The 17,156-nt window shown below is 37.5% G+C and overlaps 2 protein-coding genes across 2 annotated transcripts; one reads left to right on the forward strand and one right to left on the reverse strand.

Moving 5' to 3' along the window:
* Positions 1 to 428: 428 nt before the first annotated feature.
* cul4b (cullin 4B) lies at positions 429 to 11,663 on the reverse strand. The gene is made up of 21 exons (XM_029441787.1): positions 11,116 to 11,663; positions 10,708 to 11,029; positions 9,444 to 9,559; positions 9,256 to 9,359; positions 9,061 to 9,130; positions 8,215 to 8,288; positions 7,969 to 8,131; positions 7,687 to 7,776; positions 6,654 to 6,736; positions 6,500 to 6,567; positions 6,035 to 6,153; positions 5,730 to 5,922; positions 5,535 to 5,639; positions 5,338 to 5,448; positions 5,139 to 5,224; positions 4,851 to 4,958; positions 4,623 to 4,736; positions 3,919 to 4,024; positions 3,630 to 3,802; positions 3,401 to 3,553; positions 429 to 1,646 (listed from the first exon to the last, which is right to left on the reverse strand). Exons 1-21 carry the CDS (start codon positions 11,338 to 11,340, stop codon positions 1,551 to 1,553), a joined length of 2,679 nt encoding a protein of 892 aa, XP_029297647.1. The 5' UTR covers positions 11,341 to 11,663; the 3' UTR covers positions 429 to 1,550.
* A 920-nt stretch (positions 11,664 to 12,583) lies between these two features.
* On the forward strand, positions 12,584 to 14,933 carry mcts1 (MCTS1 re-initiation and release factor). Its single transcript, XM_029441602.1, has 6 exons — positions 12,584 to 12,802; positions 13,606 to 13,758; positions 13,863 to 13,960; positions 14,252 to 14,385; positions 14,508 to 14,575; positions 14,678 to 14,933. Exons 1-6 carry the CDS (start codon positions 12,792 to 12,794, stop codon positions 14,757 to 14,759), a joined length of 546 nt encoding a protein of 181 aa, XP_029297462.1. The 5' UTR covers positions 12,584 to 12,791; the 3' UTR covers positions 14,760 to 14,933.
* The last annotated feature ends 2,223 nt before the right edge of the window (positions 14,934 to 17,156 follow it).

Raw genomic sequence — 17,156 nt, forward strand, 5'->3', positions numbered from 1 at the left:
AATAGCTTCAGACTGAAAAAAGTGCTGACTAATGAGCTGCTTTCACACAATAAAGTGATATGTTTTTGGAAATCAACAGTGGCTTCATACTTCTACCCCCCCATCTCAGAGGGAAATATTGTACTTTTAACTCCATTACATTTATTTGACAATATGAGTTGCTTTGCAGATTAAGATTCCCCATACAAAATATGAATTAACTAATAACTTATGATGTATTGTTAAGATGCGATATATAAATTATTCTGAAATGGGCCATTCTGCACACGTACTTTCACTTTTAGTTTATTTTGATGCTAATAATAATAATAAATCCAGGATTTCTAATTGTAACAGTATTTTTACACTGCAGTATTACTACTTTTACTTAAGTAAAATATCTGAATACTTCTTTCACCAGTAGAAACCAATGATTAATAAAAGAAAACCCCGATTGAAACAGTTATTTTAATCTGAAGCAATAAATCTAACAGACTCATACAAACATGGGCATGTCTAATCAATCATATTTTTCCTCCATGTGTTGAGGCAATCCACTCCCACCCCCCACATACTTTTCAGCAAGTCCTGCAAGCCCCACAGGGAGACATACAAAAAATATAGTGTGTATGTGTTATGACACTGGGGAAGATGGGGAAATGGGCTCTGGTGTCATTGTGCTTTTAGTATACTTTCTAAGGGTTAACAAAAAAACTAAAAAAGCAGTTGACTGTGTCAGATGAGTTCATTTAAAATGTCACTTTTGTGAAGTATGTACAAAAACGTACAAAGACAGAAGAAACGAGAAACTTAAATGCATATACTTTTACAACTGAAGTGTTTTAGCAGCTTGAATACACCCTATAACAAAAGAAGTGCTCCTTTTTTTGGCACAAATTCTGCTTTGAACGCTTTGTGTTCATGATCACAGCTTTATCAGATGGCTACATGGCCTTAAAAATTGTAAAACTTTGCTGCAGGGTCACACATTTGACAAATTCTCCTCAAATTGGCAATTCCCTACAATGAATGTTAGTCCAGTCGCCCCACAATTGACACTGATTGAAGAAACTAGCATCAGTTTAATTTTGTTGATCCTTTCTCTCTCCAACGTGTGTTACATGTAGAGCATTGTTAAGTGTCAGCATTTGCTTGGGATACCGAGTGAACAGAAAGACAAAAAGTGACTTGATAACAAAGAGCATATTGATTCAAACTATGGACAAAGAATAATCTAAAGTTCGAAAATAAATATTTTTCCTCTCCATTAAAAAAAAAAAAAAAAGAGCAAACGGAACAACATCTGTGTGTCTTCTTTGTCTGTCCACGGTAGCCCAACTCTCTCAGAGACACTGAGAAATATGGACAATATTCTCTTTTCAATGGGCATGCAGTCCACAGGATCACAAGACCCCTGACAAAAATCCTGTGGAGCACTATCCATTCACATGTCGGTCGCTGGGTTGAAGATGATAATGGTTAACATCCACTGGAGCAAAGGATTTAGAGACCGATCACCTCAGCCTGAAAGGACCATCTGCATCTCTTTTTCTCAGTCACTTTTTCTTTCTCTAAGCCACATAGTTGTATTGGTTGGGGTTCTCCTTGTCACGCTCCATATAGTCCCTGTCAATAAGAGACTCTATCCTCTTCTTCAAGTCAGCAGGCTGAAAGGGAAGAGAGGGCAGAGAGGAGGTAAAGGTTAACACATGAGGCACATGCCAGCATTTCTGGTTATTTTTATACTTTGAGGTGTGAGGTAACGTGGAAAGCAGATTCATGTCAGCCATGCCACTCCCCCAGGGTAACTTACTAAAAGTTTTTCTTATACAAGTCAGTTTAGATCTTATCTTTGTAGATTTGTCCTAAATCAACTTGAATTCAACTCTCTCACAGTATTGTCTGTACTTAGACAATAGATTTCACTGAAACAAACCCAAGAAGTGTACGTTAAAAAAACATCAGGTTATTAAATTATAATGGCAGGAAAAGCAGAAGATATCATTCCATATTGGCTTACTGCAAATATTGATGCATTTGTTGGCCGATAAGTAACAAGAAATAGCAGTACAGTTCATATTGTGGTCACAATTCTTTAGGATTTAAACTCTCAAATACCAGTATTGACCCCAAAAAATCCATATACACACACACACATATATATACACACACACATATATATATATATATATATATATACATATATATATACACACATATATATATATATACACACATATATATATATATACACACATATATATATATATACACACATATATATATATATATACACACATATATATATATATATACACACATATATATATACACATATATATATACACATATAGAGAGCAACAGAGAGAGAGACACACACGAGAGAGACACACGAAGAGAGAGAGAGAGAGAGAGAGAGAGAGAGAGACACACAGAATAGAGAGAGAGAGAGAGAGAGAGAGAGACACACAGAGAGAGACAGACAGAGAGAGAGGAGACACACAGAGAGACGACAGAGAGAGAGAGAGACACACAGAGAGAGAGACACAGAGAGAGAGAGAAACACAGAGAGAGACACAGAGACACAAGAGATAGACACACAGAGAGAACACACACACAGAGAGAGACACACATACAGAGAGATATACACACAGAGAGAGAGAGAGAAGATATAGAGAGAGAGAGAGACACACACAGATAAACATAGAGAGAGATATATAGATACACAATATATACACATATATATATAGATATATGTGTATATATAATATATATATATATATATATATAGTGTATATATATATATATATATGTGTATTATATATATATATAGTGTATATATATATATATGTGTATATATAATATATATATATTGTATATATATGTGGTTATATCTCTCTCTCTTTTTTTTTCTCTCTCTTTCTCTTCTTCTCTTTCTCTCTCTCTCTCTCTCTTTTTTTCCTCTCTCTTCTCTCTCTCTCTCTCTCTCTCTCTCTCTATTCTTCTCTCTCTCTCTCTCTACTCTATCATCTCTCTCTCTCTCTCTCTCTGCTCTCTCTGCTCTCTCTTCTCTCTCTCTCTCTCTCTCTTCTCTCTCTCTCTTCTCTCTATCTCCCATACACATATATATACATATACATATATATATAATCCTCAAATGTTTCGTCTAGGCTTCATACAGTAAGACCAATATTCTGTAACATAATGAAAGTGAAACAGTTGGTTTTAAATGAACGATACCAAACCAACCCCTGTGACCCTGCACAGGATAAAGCCGATACAGAAAATAAACAACACAACAGATTTGGAGGTTGCAACAGTAATACAGAATCTATAATAAAAAAAAACAATAATATAATAATACCCCATATAAATCAATTAAACACTTGGAAATTAAGCAATTCGGTGTTGTGCTCATCACCTTGACAGGGAATTTGAGCTGGTTGTACACTTCAGACATCAAGAGATTATGGCTCAGAGTCTTCCTCATCTTCATGATCCGCACGATGGCTGCATCAATCTGATACTGACGATCCTGAAAGACCCTTTCTGTGGTACTGGCTTGCTCCTCCACCTGAGGGAAAACGGCAAGTTAAAATACTTCACCAAATACCGTGTAACAAGGAAACTACGGCGAGATGTTATTATACCGTTTCTTTCATCTGGATCTGGTTTATTTTGATCCTGAAGAGCTTGTGTCTGAAGTCATCGTTGCATGAAAACTTGTCTCCGTCCTCCACATCTTTGCTTTTTGGGATTTTGGTGAGGACGCGTGCTTTTCCACAAGCAAGTGACTGCAGAGTCCGGCGCAATTCACTGTCCTCTGTAAACCGACACACAAACAGTGTTATACATCAGTGTGAGCTGCACAATGAGTGCTTGACAACATTTATTTCTTCATCAGTGCTGCCAACCAAACTTTGATGTGATCACACAGACCTATTCCTGTTGCCAGTTTGATCTCCTCCAGGGTGAACTCCTCTCCTTCGTTAAACATTAGTAGCACAAGTGTTTGGAAAAGTGACACCTGGAGCTCCTTCTTGCCCTTTTGTAACAAAAATGAAAGAGAACAATTATTCACTGAGTGAGCAAAACACCAGAGCATTCAATATTATACCCAGGCTTTTTTTTTTAAACACAGGAAAAAATAGGTGATAGACTTTCGCATTGCTAGTGTATGACTTTCTGTTTTTTTTTGCTGGCGTGTTATATTTCATGTCATGGATGCGCCGGCCAGCGCTGGAAGCAGGGGTTTGTGAACAGTGAAAACTCAATCCAGAGTTGTTGTTTGTTGGAACAGCGGAAAGGCTTACCGAGCTGATTCTGATGAAGTTTATTTTGTTTCTGTCGAGTTTGAATGAAGTGTGTTTTACAATGATCCGCGAGGTAAAATGACTGTTTCTATCAATGAGCGTGGAGCGTGGAGCTTTGAGGAGAGCATGTTAATTGGATATTTTGTACGTTAATTCATTAGAACTGTCCAAATCCATTTTTTATTTATTGTATATTCACAAAACACCTCCATGGCATTGGGGCGGAAAAGGGGTGAAAACGAGCATGTCCACCCGGTTGTCATGTTTCTATCGTTGCGATCAAAGTCCCGGGAATGAATGTGCAGTGGGAAGGGGGCTTCAGTTACCTACCTCTTTATATTCAGCTTTTAAGACACAATGGCCGAGTGTTGATTGCCACTGCAGCTTCCTGCCGCTGTGTTTGCCCAGGTAGAAGGTCTTGAAGATCTCCTGCAGTCGCACCATCTGGACAAAGATAACAGAGGCATTAAAAAGCAACACACACTATATTTATAGCACGGCAGGTTATAAAAACAGCATGGTCTCTGAACATTTCTATGTTTGCTCAGCGGCACTAACCTCAGGAGGCAGGTGCACTTCCATCGGGACATACGTTGGCCAGTAACCCATCGTGAGGATGTTCACCGTCAGCTCAATGTTGCCAGGAATGTTTTGTAACTGCATATGCTGCAGGAATACAAGTGACACACGTGTAATATTATCCACCTTTCTTTCTTAGGGGGCTGCATTTTACACACAATGCTTATGTTTGTAAAACTAAACTGCCTCGTACATAAACCAACAACAATCAAATACAAAATTCACATGGATACTCTTACAGATTGAACCCACTATTGTTATTCTCACCTGTTTGAACTGTACCATGATGTCTTTAGAAAGCTCCATGTCCTTGAACATCCCCTCCAGTTTGCTGGTGAACGCTGCTCCACATTCTGAGGAAAGGTCACACAAATCAAAGTGCATTCAGGGTCAAGATTCCCTTTCTGTGATCCATTTCACATTGTTTGTTAGTTTGTGTGTGTTATGAAGTGACTGATAAACTCACCATGTTTCAGCTTTGACAACATAGATTTTTCAGCATCCACAGAGGCGCTTTTTCCAACCAGCAACCTCTTGGCCAAATCCTTTTTGTAAAAGGCCTCAAAAACATCTTTTCCTAAATTGACATTATATCATTAAGAACAACCACAAGGGAGGGGGGGGGGGGGGGGATTCATAAACTGAAACAAATGTGAATATTACCGTAGATGAATCTAAAAATAATCATTATTTTATCCAGCATCTTCTCCAGTTCTTCATCTGTTGCTTCTTTGTTTCCTGCTCTTAATTTTGAATCCACATGTTTTGCTGAAAACAAAGAATATATTTATACTTCATGTTATTGCATGAAGATTATGACTATTTGCTGATTTACTGAAGATGAAAATGCTTACTGACCTATGAGCTCTGCTGGTTTATTTGGCCGTTTGTTGATGAATGTTTCAAAAGCCTCTTTCATGGCGTTGACAAACTTCTCGTTCTTCAAGAAGCAGATGTCGATGACGTGATCCACCTTGTCCTTGAAGTCCAGCAACTCTTGCACCATTGTTTTATCTTTTTCTGGATTGATTACGATTGTGCTTCCAAAAGCCTAGATTTCCATTTTCAAGACATCAGTTAGCAACAGAATATGCAAAACAATCACCTCAGCACCTTCATCGTGCATTACCTTTAGACTTTCATATCTGTTAACGCTTACGTACCTTTATGTACTCTATCCAGTGCTGCAGGAGCACCTGAACGCCACCTCGCACTCGACTGAAGAGTTGATAGAGAAGAGACAGATCCTGAATTCTGTTCTCATCCAGCAGGTGAGTCAGTCCTGGAAGTTCCCAATAACAGAGGTCAGAACTCAAGCTGCTTTTATACTCTCAACATCCAGGCTGCAGTCGAATAAACTTTTTTACTTTCTAATTCCTAAATGTGTGAAATGACCCGGTAGTATCTAAGTGGCAGCAGCCATGATAAGGATCTCCTTTAGAATAGGGTTTACTGGACCATCCTTTACAAAGGAAAAGGAGATAATGTCAAGGAAAAGAGTTTGGGGAAAAGACAGCAAACATCATTTTTTACTTTTCGACCGCGGCCCCAGTATGTAGTCAAACAGTCCTAACCATTTACTAAATGCTGACTCCTGTTATATGTTCATACAATTTACAGTTGTGTACCTTTTTGCAGAGTAGCCGTGAGATGTTCACCCAGCAACTGCTTCTCCACAGTAGCAATGAGCGGTTTTCTGAGTAGGGGAAAAATAACAAACTCCGGTGACAAATAAATCTTTGTCAGTGTTTGTTAAACTGCATACTATGTTCCAACACTCACTGTGTGCTCTGATCTAGATATGTGATGACTCTGTCAGCCTCCTCCTCTAAGCGTTTGTTGACATGATGGAGATATTCTGGGACCTAGGGAATAAAGATTTTTTTTAATTCACACCATATTGTGAGTGTCAAATCAAATAACAAAACAAAACTCAGATAAAATGAGAATAATATCTCAAAATGTGTAAATTCAGGGTAAGTAAAAATAATCAGTTTACACTAAGTCGCCTGTTTATTAGTTACACCTAGCTAACAAACTAATGCAGTCTAATAAAACATGTGATGATTCAACTGTATCCTTATTTGAGAGGATCTAGTTTGTGGTGCTGTTGAATCAACACCTTTCTAAAACATTTTCAACAAAAACGGAACACTATGACGAAGAAGGATTTATTATTTTATCCAGGTATACCCATCTACATAACTGGCAACTGACTGTAAAGGCCTGGGCAGGAATCAGAGGTTCTGCATCCTTTACAATGACAACAACCAACTCAACATAACTTTATTAGAGAAAGGTCAACTTTTCTAATAAAGTTATGTCGAGCCAAAAATCCCGAATCTGAAAAACTTAAATAATCTTGATTGTGTGTATATTACAGTCTGTTTATGTCTAACTTCTCTATGTACAGTTAGGTGTTTTAGAAACCCATTAACCCACAGTATATATACAAATATATTGATTTTACTTTTACATTTCACAAACAATATGTTTTTGACAACCTGTAGGAAATCATCAAACTCTGGCCTCAGACAATAAATGTCTCAATCCAATGTGTCAGCAAGTAAACAGAGCTGCGTTACTTTCTGTCTGAATCAAGCAAAAGCTTTTTCAGCCGAGATGAAAGAAACCTTCACTGCATGGTGATCACATGAAGCTATGGATGTGTTGGTGTTTTTAAAATGATGGATTTCTTTGTTTTAAGTTGGCATTTTTAACATTACCACAAAATGGTGAGTCTTTTCAGTTTCATTCTGAGTAAGTAAACAAACAACAGAAATAGGCCCAGAGTACGGCGAGTCACATAAATCACCTCTCTCTCCTGCATTAGCCTCTGTCCCTCTGCAGCATACAGTCGATTAGTTTCCTCCAAAAAGCGTTGCTCAAAGGAGTCTTGGTAAATCTGTCAGGGACGGAGAGAACACATGTTTCATTCGAGCCATTTGTCAACAAGAAACTGACAACTCATCACAACAACCCCATACTTTACTTGTAGTTCAGAACGAAGATACAGACTTTCAAATACAGATTCACAGCAGCTGACACTTATGTGTGGATCATTATTAAAAAAAAAAAAAGGTACTTGATCAGTTACCTGCAGGTCTGAGAGCATGCTCAGCAGGCTCCTCAGTAGACTGCGGTCTATCGCCTCTCCGTTTCGCTCCCTCTCAATGAGCAGCAGAATCCCGTCGATGGTTTTACACTGGACCTTCAGATCACTGATGATGTAGAACCTGAACAGCTCCAGTCCCATGTCCCTGCAGACCACAGCAGCTTGTTCAAACACTTTGAAAACAGAACTCATCCTTGTGATATTGTAGAGACGTCAGTGATCACTCACCAGATTGATGGCAGCATTGAATTTTGTAAAACATAGGTGCGGTCCAAAAACAAAAATATACTCCTAATCATGATCTGTGAAACAATGACAAAACATTCACAGTTAGAACAAGCTCTAATGACATTGTTTTTATATTTTAACTATTAAAAAATAGTTATATGATGTCTTCTGTGGCTTTCTAAAGTACAGCTGTACTCAATAGTTTGAAGCTTCATTCATAACTTTGACATTCAAATTCTAAATCAACATTTGCAGCTTTTTATTACTATTTTTAGCTCGTACTTCTGTACTTAGTACTTCTGTGTAGAAGTACCGGGTTTAAGCAGAATGAATAGACATTCATTCTGCTTAAACCCGGTACTTCTACACAGTTTTAGATAAAGATTAGGCTACACTATTATAATTATTATATTATAAGTACTGGTGGCTGTGTCAGATTGTATCCGACACGTGCGATCCAAACATTTACAATAACCAAAGAGCGTTAAATCACACATTCAAAGCTTCATTCCAAAACCTCAATAGAAGCTTTGAATGTAAATGTTTTTATTTTGGTACAGCCCTGCAGATTTTACACTTGCAGATCAGTTTACCCGTCATAAGGGGTCCTTCTCAAGTCTGTGCAAACAGCTGTAAGATGTCTTCTGTGGCTCTAAAGGAGCTTTCTAAGTTTGACAAAAAAAAATCTTGAATTGAGTTTGAGACTTTATAATACATTTCCTATGTCTCTCACAAGTCCCCCAGCTTTATGGAAGTGCACTACTAAAAACAGTGGCATAACAATTTAAACTTTCAAGAGATATGACAACCACCATATATGGTACTTATTAAAGTTATGAAACATACCATTTGTCTGCAGTGATCTTTCCAGCACGTGTCAATTTTCTTTAGGAAAAGCACACTGTCCAGGGCATCCGTATGAACAACGTTAAGGAAAAAGAGCTTTACTGCCATACGACTGCATAATCAACACTAAGCTATACACAATTACGTCAGATCCACAGACAGAATTTGAAGGCAAGTAAAATTGGAAAAGGATATTCTCTGAATTGCTCAATCTGTGCCTTGATGTGGTCTTCACACACACCCCTCAGCTGTTTGTAAAGCTTGGCAGATATCTTATGGGAGCAAAGGTTCTCAACAGCCTGAGGGGACAAAAAAAAGTGTCAAAAACACAATTTCTTTATCAACGAGCTTCCTCTGGGAGGTGAACAGGTCTGTAGTGGTACCTGATAGAGTTCCTCTAGGTTGTATTTGATTGAAGTGCTGTTCTGTATGGCCTCCACCGCCTCCTTCAGCTTCTGCCAGGTCTCCTGCGTGTAGTTCTCCGGCAGTTTGGGCTTTTCTGTGTGCCAAAGAAAACCCCAAACAGTTCTGATAACACTGTAAACTTTCGCAGACAAACAGTGGACCTCACTGGAGCATAATGCTGTGACACCAGTACTATTTTAAAACGAGCGTGTTTGTTTATTTGTTAAATAAAGCCAGATGATAGTGACAAAATATAAATCTGGTTATTGAATTGTTATTAGACATGATATCGCATGAGATTTGGGTTACAGTAATATAGAGATATAAAGTTATTATTTACAGAATTTAAAACTCTTGTACTCTTATACTTGTTTGATAAGTTTGATTGTTCTTAGCATACTTGTTTTTCCTATTTACCGCCTCTTTGTTTTTATTCATTCGATTGCTTGGTTTTATCGCACTTGTTTTAAATGTGGCTGTTTTTAATTATTTTCTTGTTTCTTAGTTATTATAAATAACTTTAATATTATTATTTTTTTGCAACTTTCTAATATTGCATTAATTACATAGAAAATAATCCACCTGACGTTCAAAGCTTCAGTTTCACCGTTATGAATTACACCAATTCTCTATATGTATCTGACTTTAGTAAGTAATTGTTAGTTTTGAGTTACTGCTTGCTCAAAATCTTCATTTTAAACTACAGAACTTTGAGAAAGGATAAGGCCTGTCACAAGATCAAATCATCACAATATGACACAGAAATCTTATATGCAATAATATTCAATTATCACCAAGCCATGGGCTCTTTATAGTCTTATTATCAATTCCTAATATAATTTTAGAACATGTTTTACTGTTTTGGTTATGATAAATGATCACCTTTACTTAACTAACTGCTAATTTATCAAAAATATTTATTCCTAAATTTCTTCTGACTGAATTAAGTCATCTCCGTATTGACACAATCAAGAAAACGTGTAAGTTCAAATCAAATTTAACCAGTTCTGAGACCTTTTTTTGACTCATTTCTTAGTTATTAGCAATGTCAATGTGATGGTAGAAGCACTCATGGTCCACTGACTTAGCTAACTTTATACTATTGTATCATTTCAATTATAATGCAGCCTTCAGGACCAAGAACAGAGATCTAACAGCCTTATACCACACTGTTACAATGTAAAGTCCACTTGTTAAAAGTTGTATATTGCTGATCACATTATCCACCAGTGTTTCTGCTACCTTTGAAGTTCTTGATGACTAGTTTCTTGGCAGCCCCGGGTTTACTGTTGGAGAAGGTGCCGGAGGAGCCTGCGGGTTTCGTCAGTCCGTTTGCATGGTGTCCCACCACGCCACCGGGCAGGAACACGGCTTTGCTTTTGTTATTGGAGCACGAAGCAGCGGCGGCGGCGGCGGCAGCAGCAGCAGCAGCAGCAGCAGCCTCCTCAGCCATTTTCACATCCAGTCCAATGAAATCCACTGAATCCTCAAACCTCAACTTCTTCTGGATGTGCAGCGGAGTGGGAGAGGAGGAGGAGGAGGAGGAAGAGGAGGAATTCAGGGTCTTGGGAGGCGAAGAAGAGATCGTGTCAGTAGTGTCTTCTCTCTCTGAGCCGTTTATTTTCCTCTTCTTCGGAGATGTGATGTTACCGCTGTCGTTTTTGACATCAGTAGCCGCTGTTCTAGCCTCCTGGGTTGGCGGTGGTGGGGGATTAGGGGAAGATAAACCTGTTGGAAACATGAAAAAACGGGAATACTAATTCTTAACAGCCTGTCTTCTGATGATCCGAAACTTCCAGGCTCGCCGGGAGATGAGCTCAGAGTCCGAGAGCTTGTATCTGCCTGAACACGGACGGAGAGTCCTTTATCCAGCATAAAACTGATAATAAATTGTAAACTACACAGCTCCACTTGGACCTAGCCTAGTCTCTTTCTTGTTATTGCTGGCAGAAGAAAGATGGTCGGCTATTGCTTCCTCTTTTCGCCTCTCGTGTCTCACCGCGTTACACAGTCGTTAAGTGTGAGCGGTTAATAACTGAAGCAGCCGTTAGCGATACTTATTTACAGAAGAAATGTAGCTACAGCAGAAAGATAGGCTCACATAATACTAAAACACCCGTCGGTAAACAAGGGGAAAAATCTGCTCATAAAAGCTAGTCGGTGACCCCACCGGAAGTACTTTGTACAAAAAGTACTTTTTGCACAAACGTGTTTCTTTTTGTTTTTTTTATACCGACTACAGGTGCTGTAACTGCTCGGGCCACAAGATGGCGCCATGTCAACGCCATGGACTGATGTCGTGTTTATGGTCATAAATTCACCTAAAATGAATGAATAAAGGAAGTTGCCTAGTTATTAGATATGACATTGATATTCACTATCTTATAAATAAATACAACTAAAATGTAATAACAGAGAAAAAGACCATATATGTATATATAAACATATTATTTTTATTATTATCAATAATTAACATATAACTATTATATTCACACAAGTAGGCGAAAAGATAGGTCTGTAAACGTAAATAAAAAGCAACAACGACAAACCACATACAATGGCTATATACAGGTCAAATTGTGTAAATTCAAAACAAATACAAGTAGTGCAAATAATTAAATATTAAATGGATATACATGAAGTGGGTGAGTACATCCAGTATATGTATACATGTCTACAGTTTCAAGGATTCATATTTGACAGTAATGGATGGTACTATGTACATGTTAATTAACAATATATAATTTATAAGTAAGTGGATGTTTAGTTACATGGCTATTGCACACTTTGTAAGATCAATAGTTAAAAATGTCATCATTTTTATAATACTGAAATAAAGGGAGAAGGAGAATGCTTAATAAAGGAACTGAAACTTTCAGAGAACTCCTAGGACTCCTCTCAATTTACTTTTTACTTTTTCTGTTCCTTTATCTACTTTTATTTCCCATATTTTGTTTTATACGTGTTATAGTTTTTTTGTGATGATTGTCTGTTGTCTAGAAATAAGTATTTCATATTTTACCATGCCATTTATGTGTGTGTAGAATTTTTTACAAACTTCAATAAAGGTTTAATAAAAAAAGAAATTCATTACCTTGGTGACAGGAGACCTGCCGTGTAACGCGAACAACTGTCGTAAAATGACGCAACCCCTCATACTGCTGGCCCTCCACTGCTGAACAGGCGTGGAAGTGCAGAAACATTACTTGACATATATATATTGTATTCTAATATTTACTCGTGTTTACCATACCCAATCTGGTGCAGTAAATCCGGAAAAGATTTGTGACAATTGAGGAACGCGGTAACGGTAACAGCGACCAAGGATGTTTAAAAAGTACGTTGGTGATTATTTCCATGTTGTTACGTTAGCTAACCACAGCTAGGTGGCTAACGCTAACTGATTAGCAAGTTTATTTATTGTAGGCTCAAATTCAATTAATGAGACAAGCAGACATGAAGTATGATTATTTGTGAGATCCTCTGTTATAACAGTAGACTGGGCCTGAACGTTTTACATTTTAAAGTGTCAGTAATGTGTGATCTAAATATAATTCATACACGTTTTTTATCTAAGGAATACGGCCCTGTATTTCAATAATTATATGTTTTACAATGTTTAAAGTTAGCTTTCTTGTCTTTAAAGTTCTCTAAACGATCTCCCTATTCAGAGTGTATTAAAATAAAAATGAGAATTACAATAATAATCATTTCATTGAATGGATCAGATTTAAAATAAGGCACAATTGTTTATGTATGTATTTATGTATCTATCTTTTTGAAAAATAAATAGCATGCTGTTTCCTCTGTAAGACTATAATTGAATCCTCTTCCCAAAATATCTGCATATTGTGGGTCTTGGTTGACATTGGCTTGAAAAAGCCATATCAGAACTATAGCAACTCTGTCTATTACCAATATTGGCCATAACGTGGAATGAGTGTGCTCCAGTAGTGTATGTATTTGATATATTGAGGCCTACATTATATTAGTTCTCACTTGGCAAATTAAAAGTACAAAAATAGGTTTGTTGTAAAACAGATTCATACCTTATCATAGACATGACTCAAAAGCTAGTTTCTTTTATTTGTACTTTTAAAATCATTTTATACAAAAAGCATTTTCTCTTTACTGTTTCAGATTTGATGATAAGGAGAATGTATCGAACTGTATCCAGCTGAAAACATCAGTGATCAAAGGCATCAAAAATCAGCTCTTGGAACAGTTCCCCGACATTGAGACATGGCTGAATCACATAATGCCAAAAAAGGACCCTGTCAAAATAGTGAGATGGTATGATTAATTTCGTTTTTCTCATCAATTTTCTTGCATGCAGTGTTTTTCAGTATGGTGGATTTTCCTATACATTTTTAATATTTCTTCTATTCTTCCCACAGCCATGAACATATTGAAATCCTGACAGTGAATGGAGAATTGCTCTTCTTCAGGCAGAGAGAAGGACCATTCTACCCAACCCTCAGACTGTTGCATAAATGTAAGTTTTTCTAATGCAAACTGCTTTATGGTTGTATAGAGAACACATACCTTTAGTAGGCTGAGGAGTCCCACTTCACAAATCAAGATACAGTGAAATAGAGAGGTTATTTTTGACCTGAAGAAAAGAGTTGGTCAAAACGTGTAGGCGCCAAATCCATTAATCAAAGGGTTTTACATTTTTGTAATGGTTTGGTTTGGTTATTACTTTTACAAGACTAACCTCCCTTGGTCTCTGCTTTATGGTCATATTTGAATCATCTCGCATTGATTAGAACTTCTCTTTTCACAGATCCTTTCATTCTTCCACACCAGCAAGTAGACAAAGGGGCCATTAAATTCGTCTTAAGTGGAGCCAACATCATGTGTCCCGGGCTGACGTCGCCAGGCGCTAAACTCTACCCAGCTGCTGCTGACACAGTAGTTGTATCCTTGTGTACATGATGCTGCATGTGAAAGATATATGTTTGAAATTGTCTTAATATTTTTTCCAAATTCACAATAAAAAGTCACTTACGTACGAGTTTGTCTTTAACAAGTGGATGCAGGCTATAATGGCAGAGGGAAAAACCCTTGCACTTTGTGTTGGTGTTATGAAGATGTCAGCAGACAGCATGTAAGATTTTTTTTTTCCTACATTTTACAGAAGCAAAACAAATAAAATCCTTTCTGCTGCTGCTCTTATGATGCCTGATCTTAATCTGTCTTGTGCAAACAGAGAGAAAGTCAACAAGGGAATTGGAATTGAGAACGTTCACTATCTGAATGATGGCTTGTGGCACATGAAGACGTACAAATGATGACATCAACACCTGCACCGCCCGCCCCCACCTTCACCTCCACATCTCACCCCCAGCTCGTCTGAGCTGCACGTTACCTGTTTACACCTAAGGATTTAGCTGTGTAACCTGCTGAAGGCTTTGAATTATTTTCCATTATGCAAAAATAAAAGAAAGATCTTGCTTTAAACCTAATCTGTTGGTATTTTGCATTGGATCCTATTTAAGATGTGCACCTAATTGCCTTGTGATTTTAGAATTGAATCAAATGGTAGACATGACAAATTTGTAAAATTATTTACTTAACCCTCTGGAATCCGGGGCGAATTTGGCCGTTTTTGCATACTTTTGATTCTGCTTTACTAAACCCCATTAAGAAATGTTTAGCATGCCAATCTTTTGTTTTCAGCACAACCTCACCTATATAACCTGATAGTTATTTTGTTCATTTTGACATACTATATGAACATATTGGACCCAAAACCACACAAAAAATGTAAAAACAGATTTTCAAAATGATATTATTTTTACTGTGGGTGACACAAACATGCACAACGAAACATTTTGAAAGCTGGAAATATATACATGATAATGTGAAAGTTTGATTGAGGTAGCATGAACCTAAATACAAATTTAATGAACAAATAGGTGTATCCAGAGGTGTTTTCCTCTCATTCCCTCAAGCTCTTTTGTTTTTGCTCCCATTTTTCATGAGCTGAAATCAAAGATCTAATACTTTTTCTATATACACAAAAGGCCTATTTCTCTAAAATATTGTTCACAAATGTGTTTAAATCTGTGTTAGTGAGCACTTCTCCTTTGCTGAGGTAATCCATCCACCTCACAGGTGTGGCATATCAAGATGCTGATTAGACAGCATGATTATTGCATCATATATATCCTTATCCTTAGGCTGGTCACAATAAAAGGCCACTCTAACATGTGCAGTTTTATCTTGTATTCGGACCAATACTAAATCTATCTAGCTATCTCTCAACTCTCAATTGTTTGTCTGTCACTTTCCTTCAATCCCTTCGTCTCTTTCCGTCTATTTCCGTATCGCCTCGTTTCGCTTCTTTTTTGCTTCGCATCACTCCATTTACTCGATTGCCCCACCCCCTCCCTGGTAAATGCTACCTGTTGAGCAGGATCTACAGTCTCCAGCGTTATTTTCCGCTTTGTAAAATGACAAAATACGGCGAAGATTTAAAATACGTAACGGCCGCCACATTGCATTTCTCATACTGGGTCGATTTACATCAGGGGTGTCAAACATGCGGCCCGGGGGCCAAAACCGGCCAGCCAGAGGGTCCAATCCGGCCAACGGGATGACTTTGCAAAGTGTAAAAATTAGTTGTTTTTATCATAAAGTAAAATACTGTTCCAGATACCTGTGACGAAATGTTTTGTGCCTTTGTGGATACACTGTGATCTGTAAATGCACATGTGTAAATGATAAACTGAGGCATAATATTGTTGAAATTGCACCTTTTCTTCTTAAGGAATTTCAGGTTGTTCATAATGTTTTGTAAAAAGATCAAATTTGAACATTTTCAGAATGTACTTGTACTTTTTTGCACTAAAACAAAGGGAAAAATGTGGAGTTGTCATTATTTACAGGTTATTATGCTGTGATTTTACTGGTCCGGCCCACTTGAGATCAAATTGTGCTGCATGTGGGCCCTGAACTAAAATGAGTTTGACACCCCTGATTTACATGAAACGAAGACTGGCAGAGAGTTTCAAGCCTGTAGTTAAGCCTGTAGTTTCGACAGAAGCAATCGGCAATGTTGGCCGGCCTGTTGATTTTATGCAGTGCCGGTTTGAACAGGTCATGTGATCTGATCACGCCGGCGTGACGGTTGACTTTGATTGACAAAGTCAAATTCAAGCACCTTTTAAAGCTTATCCAGCACTTGACAGCTGTGGTAAATTACATATGTATATACCGTACATACTGTTAAACAGCATATCAATTATTTCACTTCCTCACATTAAATCAGATGTTTTTACATCGTCAAGCTGTTTCAAGCACAGATCATTAATCCAAGCACTTTCAAGTGTTATCAAGGATTTCCAGCACACGTACAAACCCTGTGATTACTTTGTTTTCAAGTAGTTTAGTATGTAGTTGGAGTTATGATGTAGTCCGTCTACTCATCAACCAGGATGTGAGAATATACAAATAATGTCTGAAGGAAAGGCAGGATGGCACATGTTTACAACGGTCATCCTGCTCCTCCTTATTGAGTAATGCTTGACAGTCGGGTGCAGTTTGTTACGTATTCCTGGCAAAGAATCTTAAAAGTGGAAATTCAAATGTTTTGTTGAAACTTATAGGGGTGTAGTTTCAATTTAATGATAATTTTAGAGATTTGTGATGCTTTTGAACTGTATTGTGTAATACAAAAAGATAAA

This window comes from Cottoperca gobio, chromosome 10 (assembly GCF_900634415.1).
Source record: "Cottoperca gobio chromosome 10, fCotGob3.1, whole genome shotgun sequence".
Classification (NCBI taxonomy): Eukaryota; Metazoa; Chordata; class Actinopteri; order Perciformes; family Bovichtidae; genus Cottoperca; species Cottoperca gobio.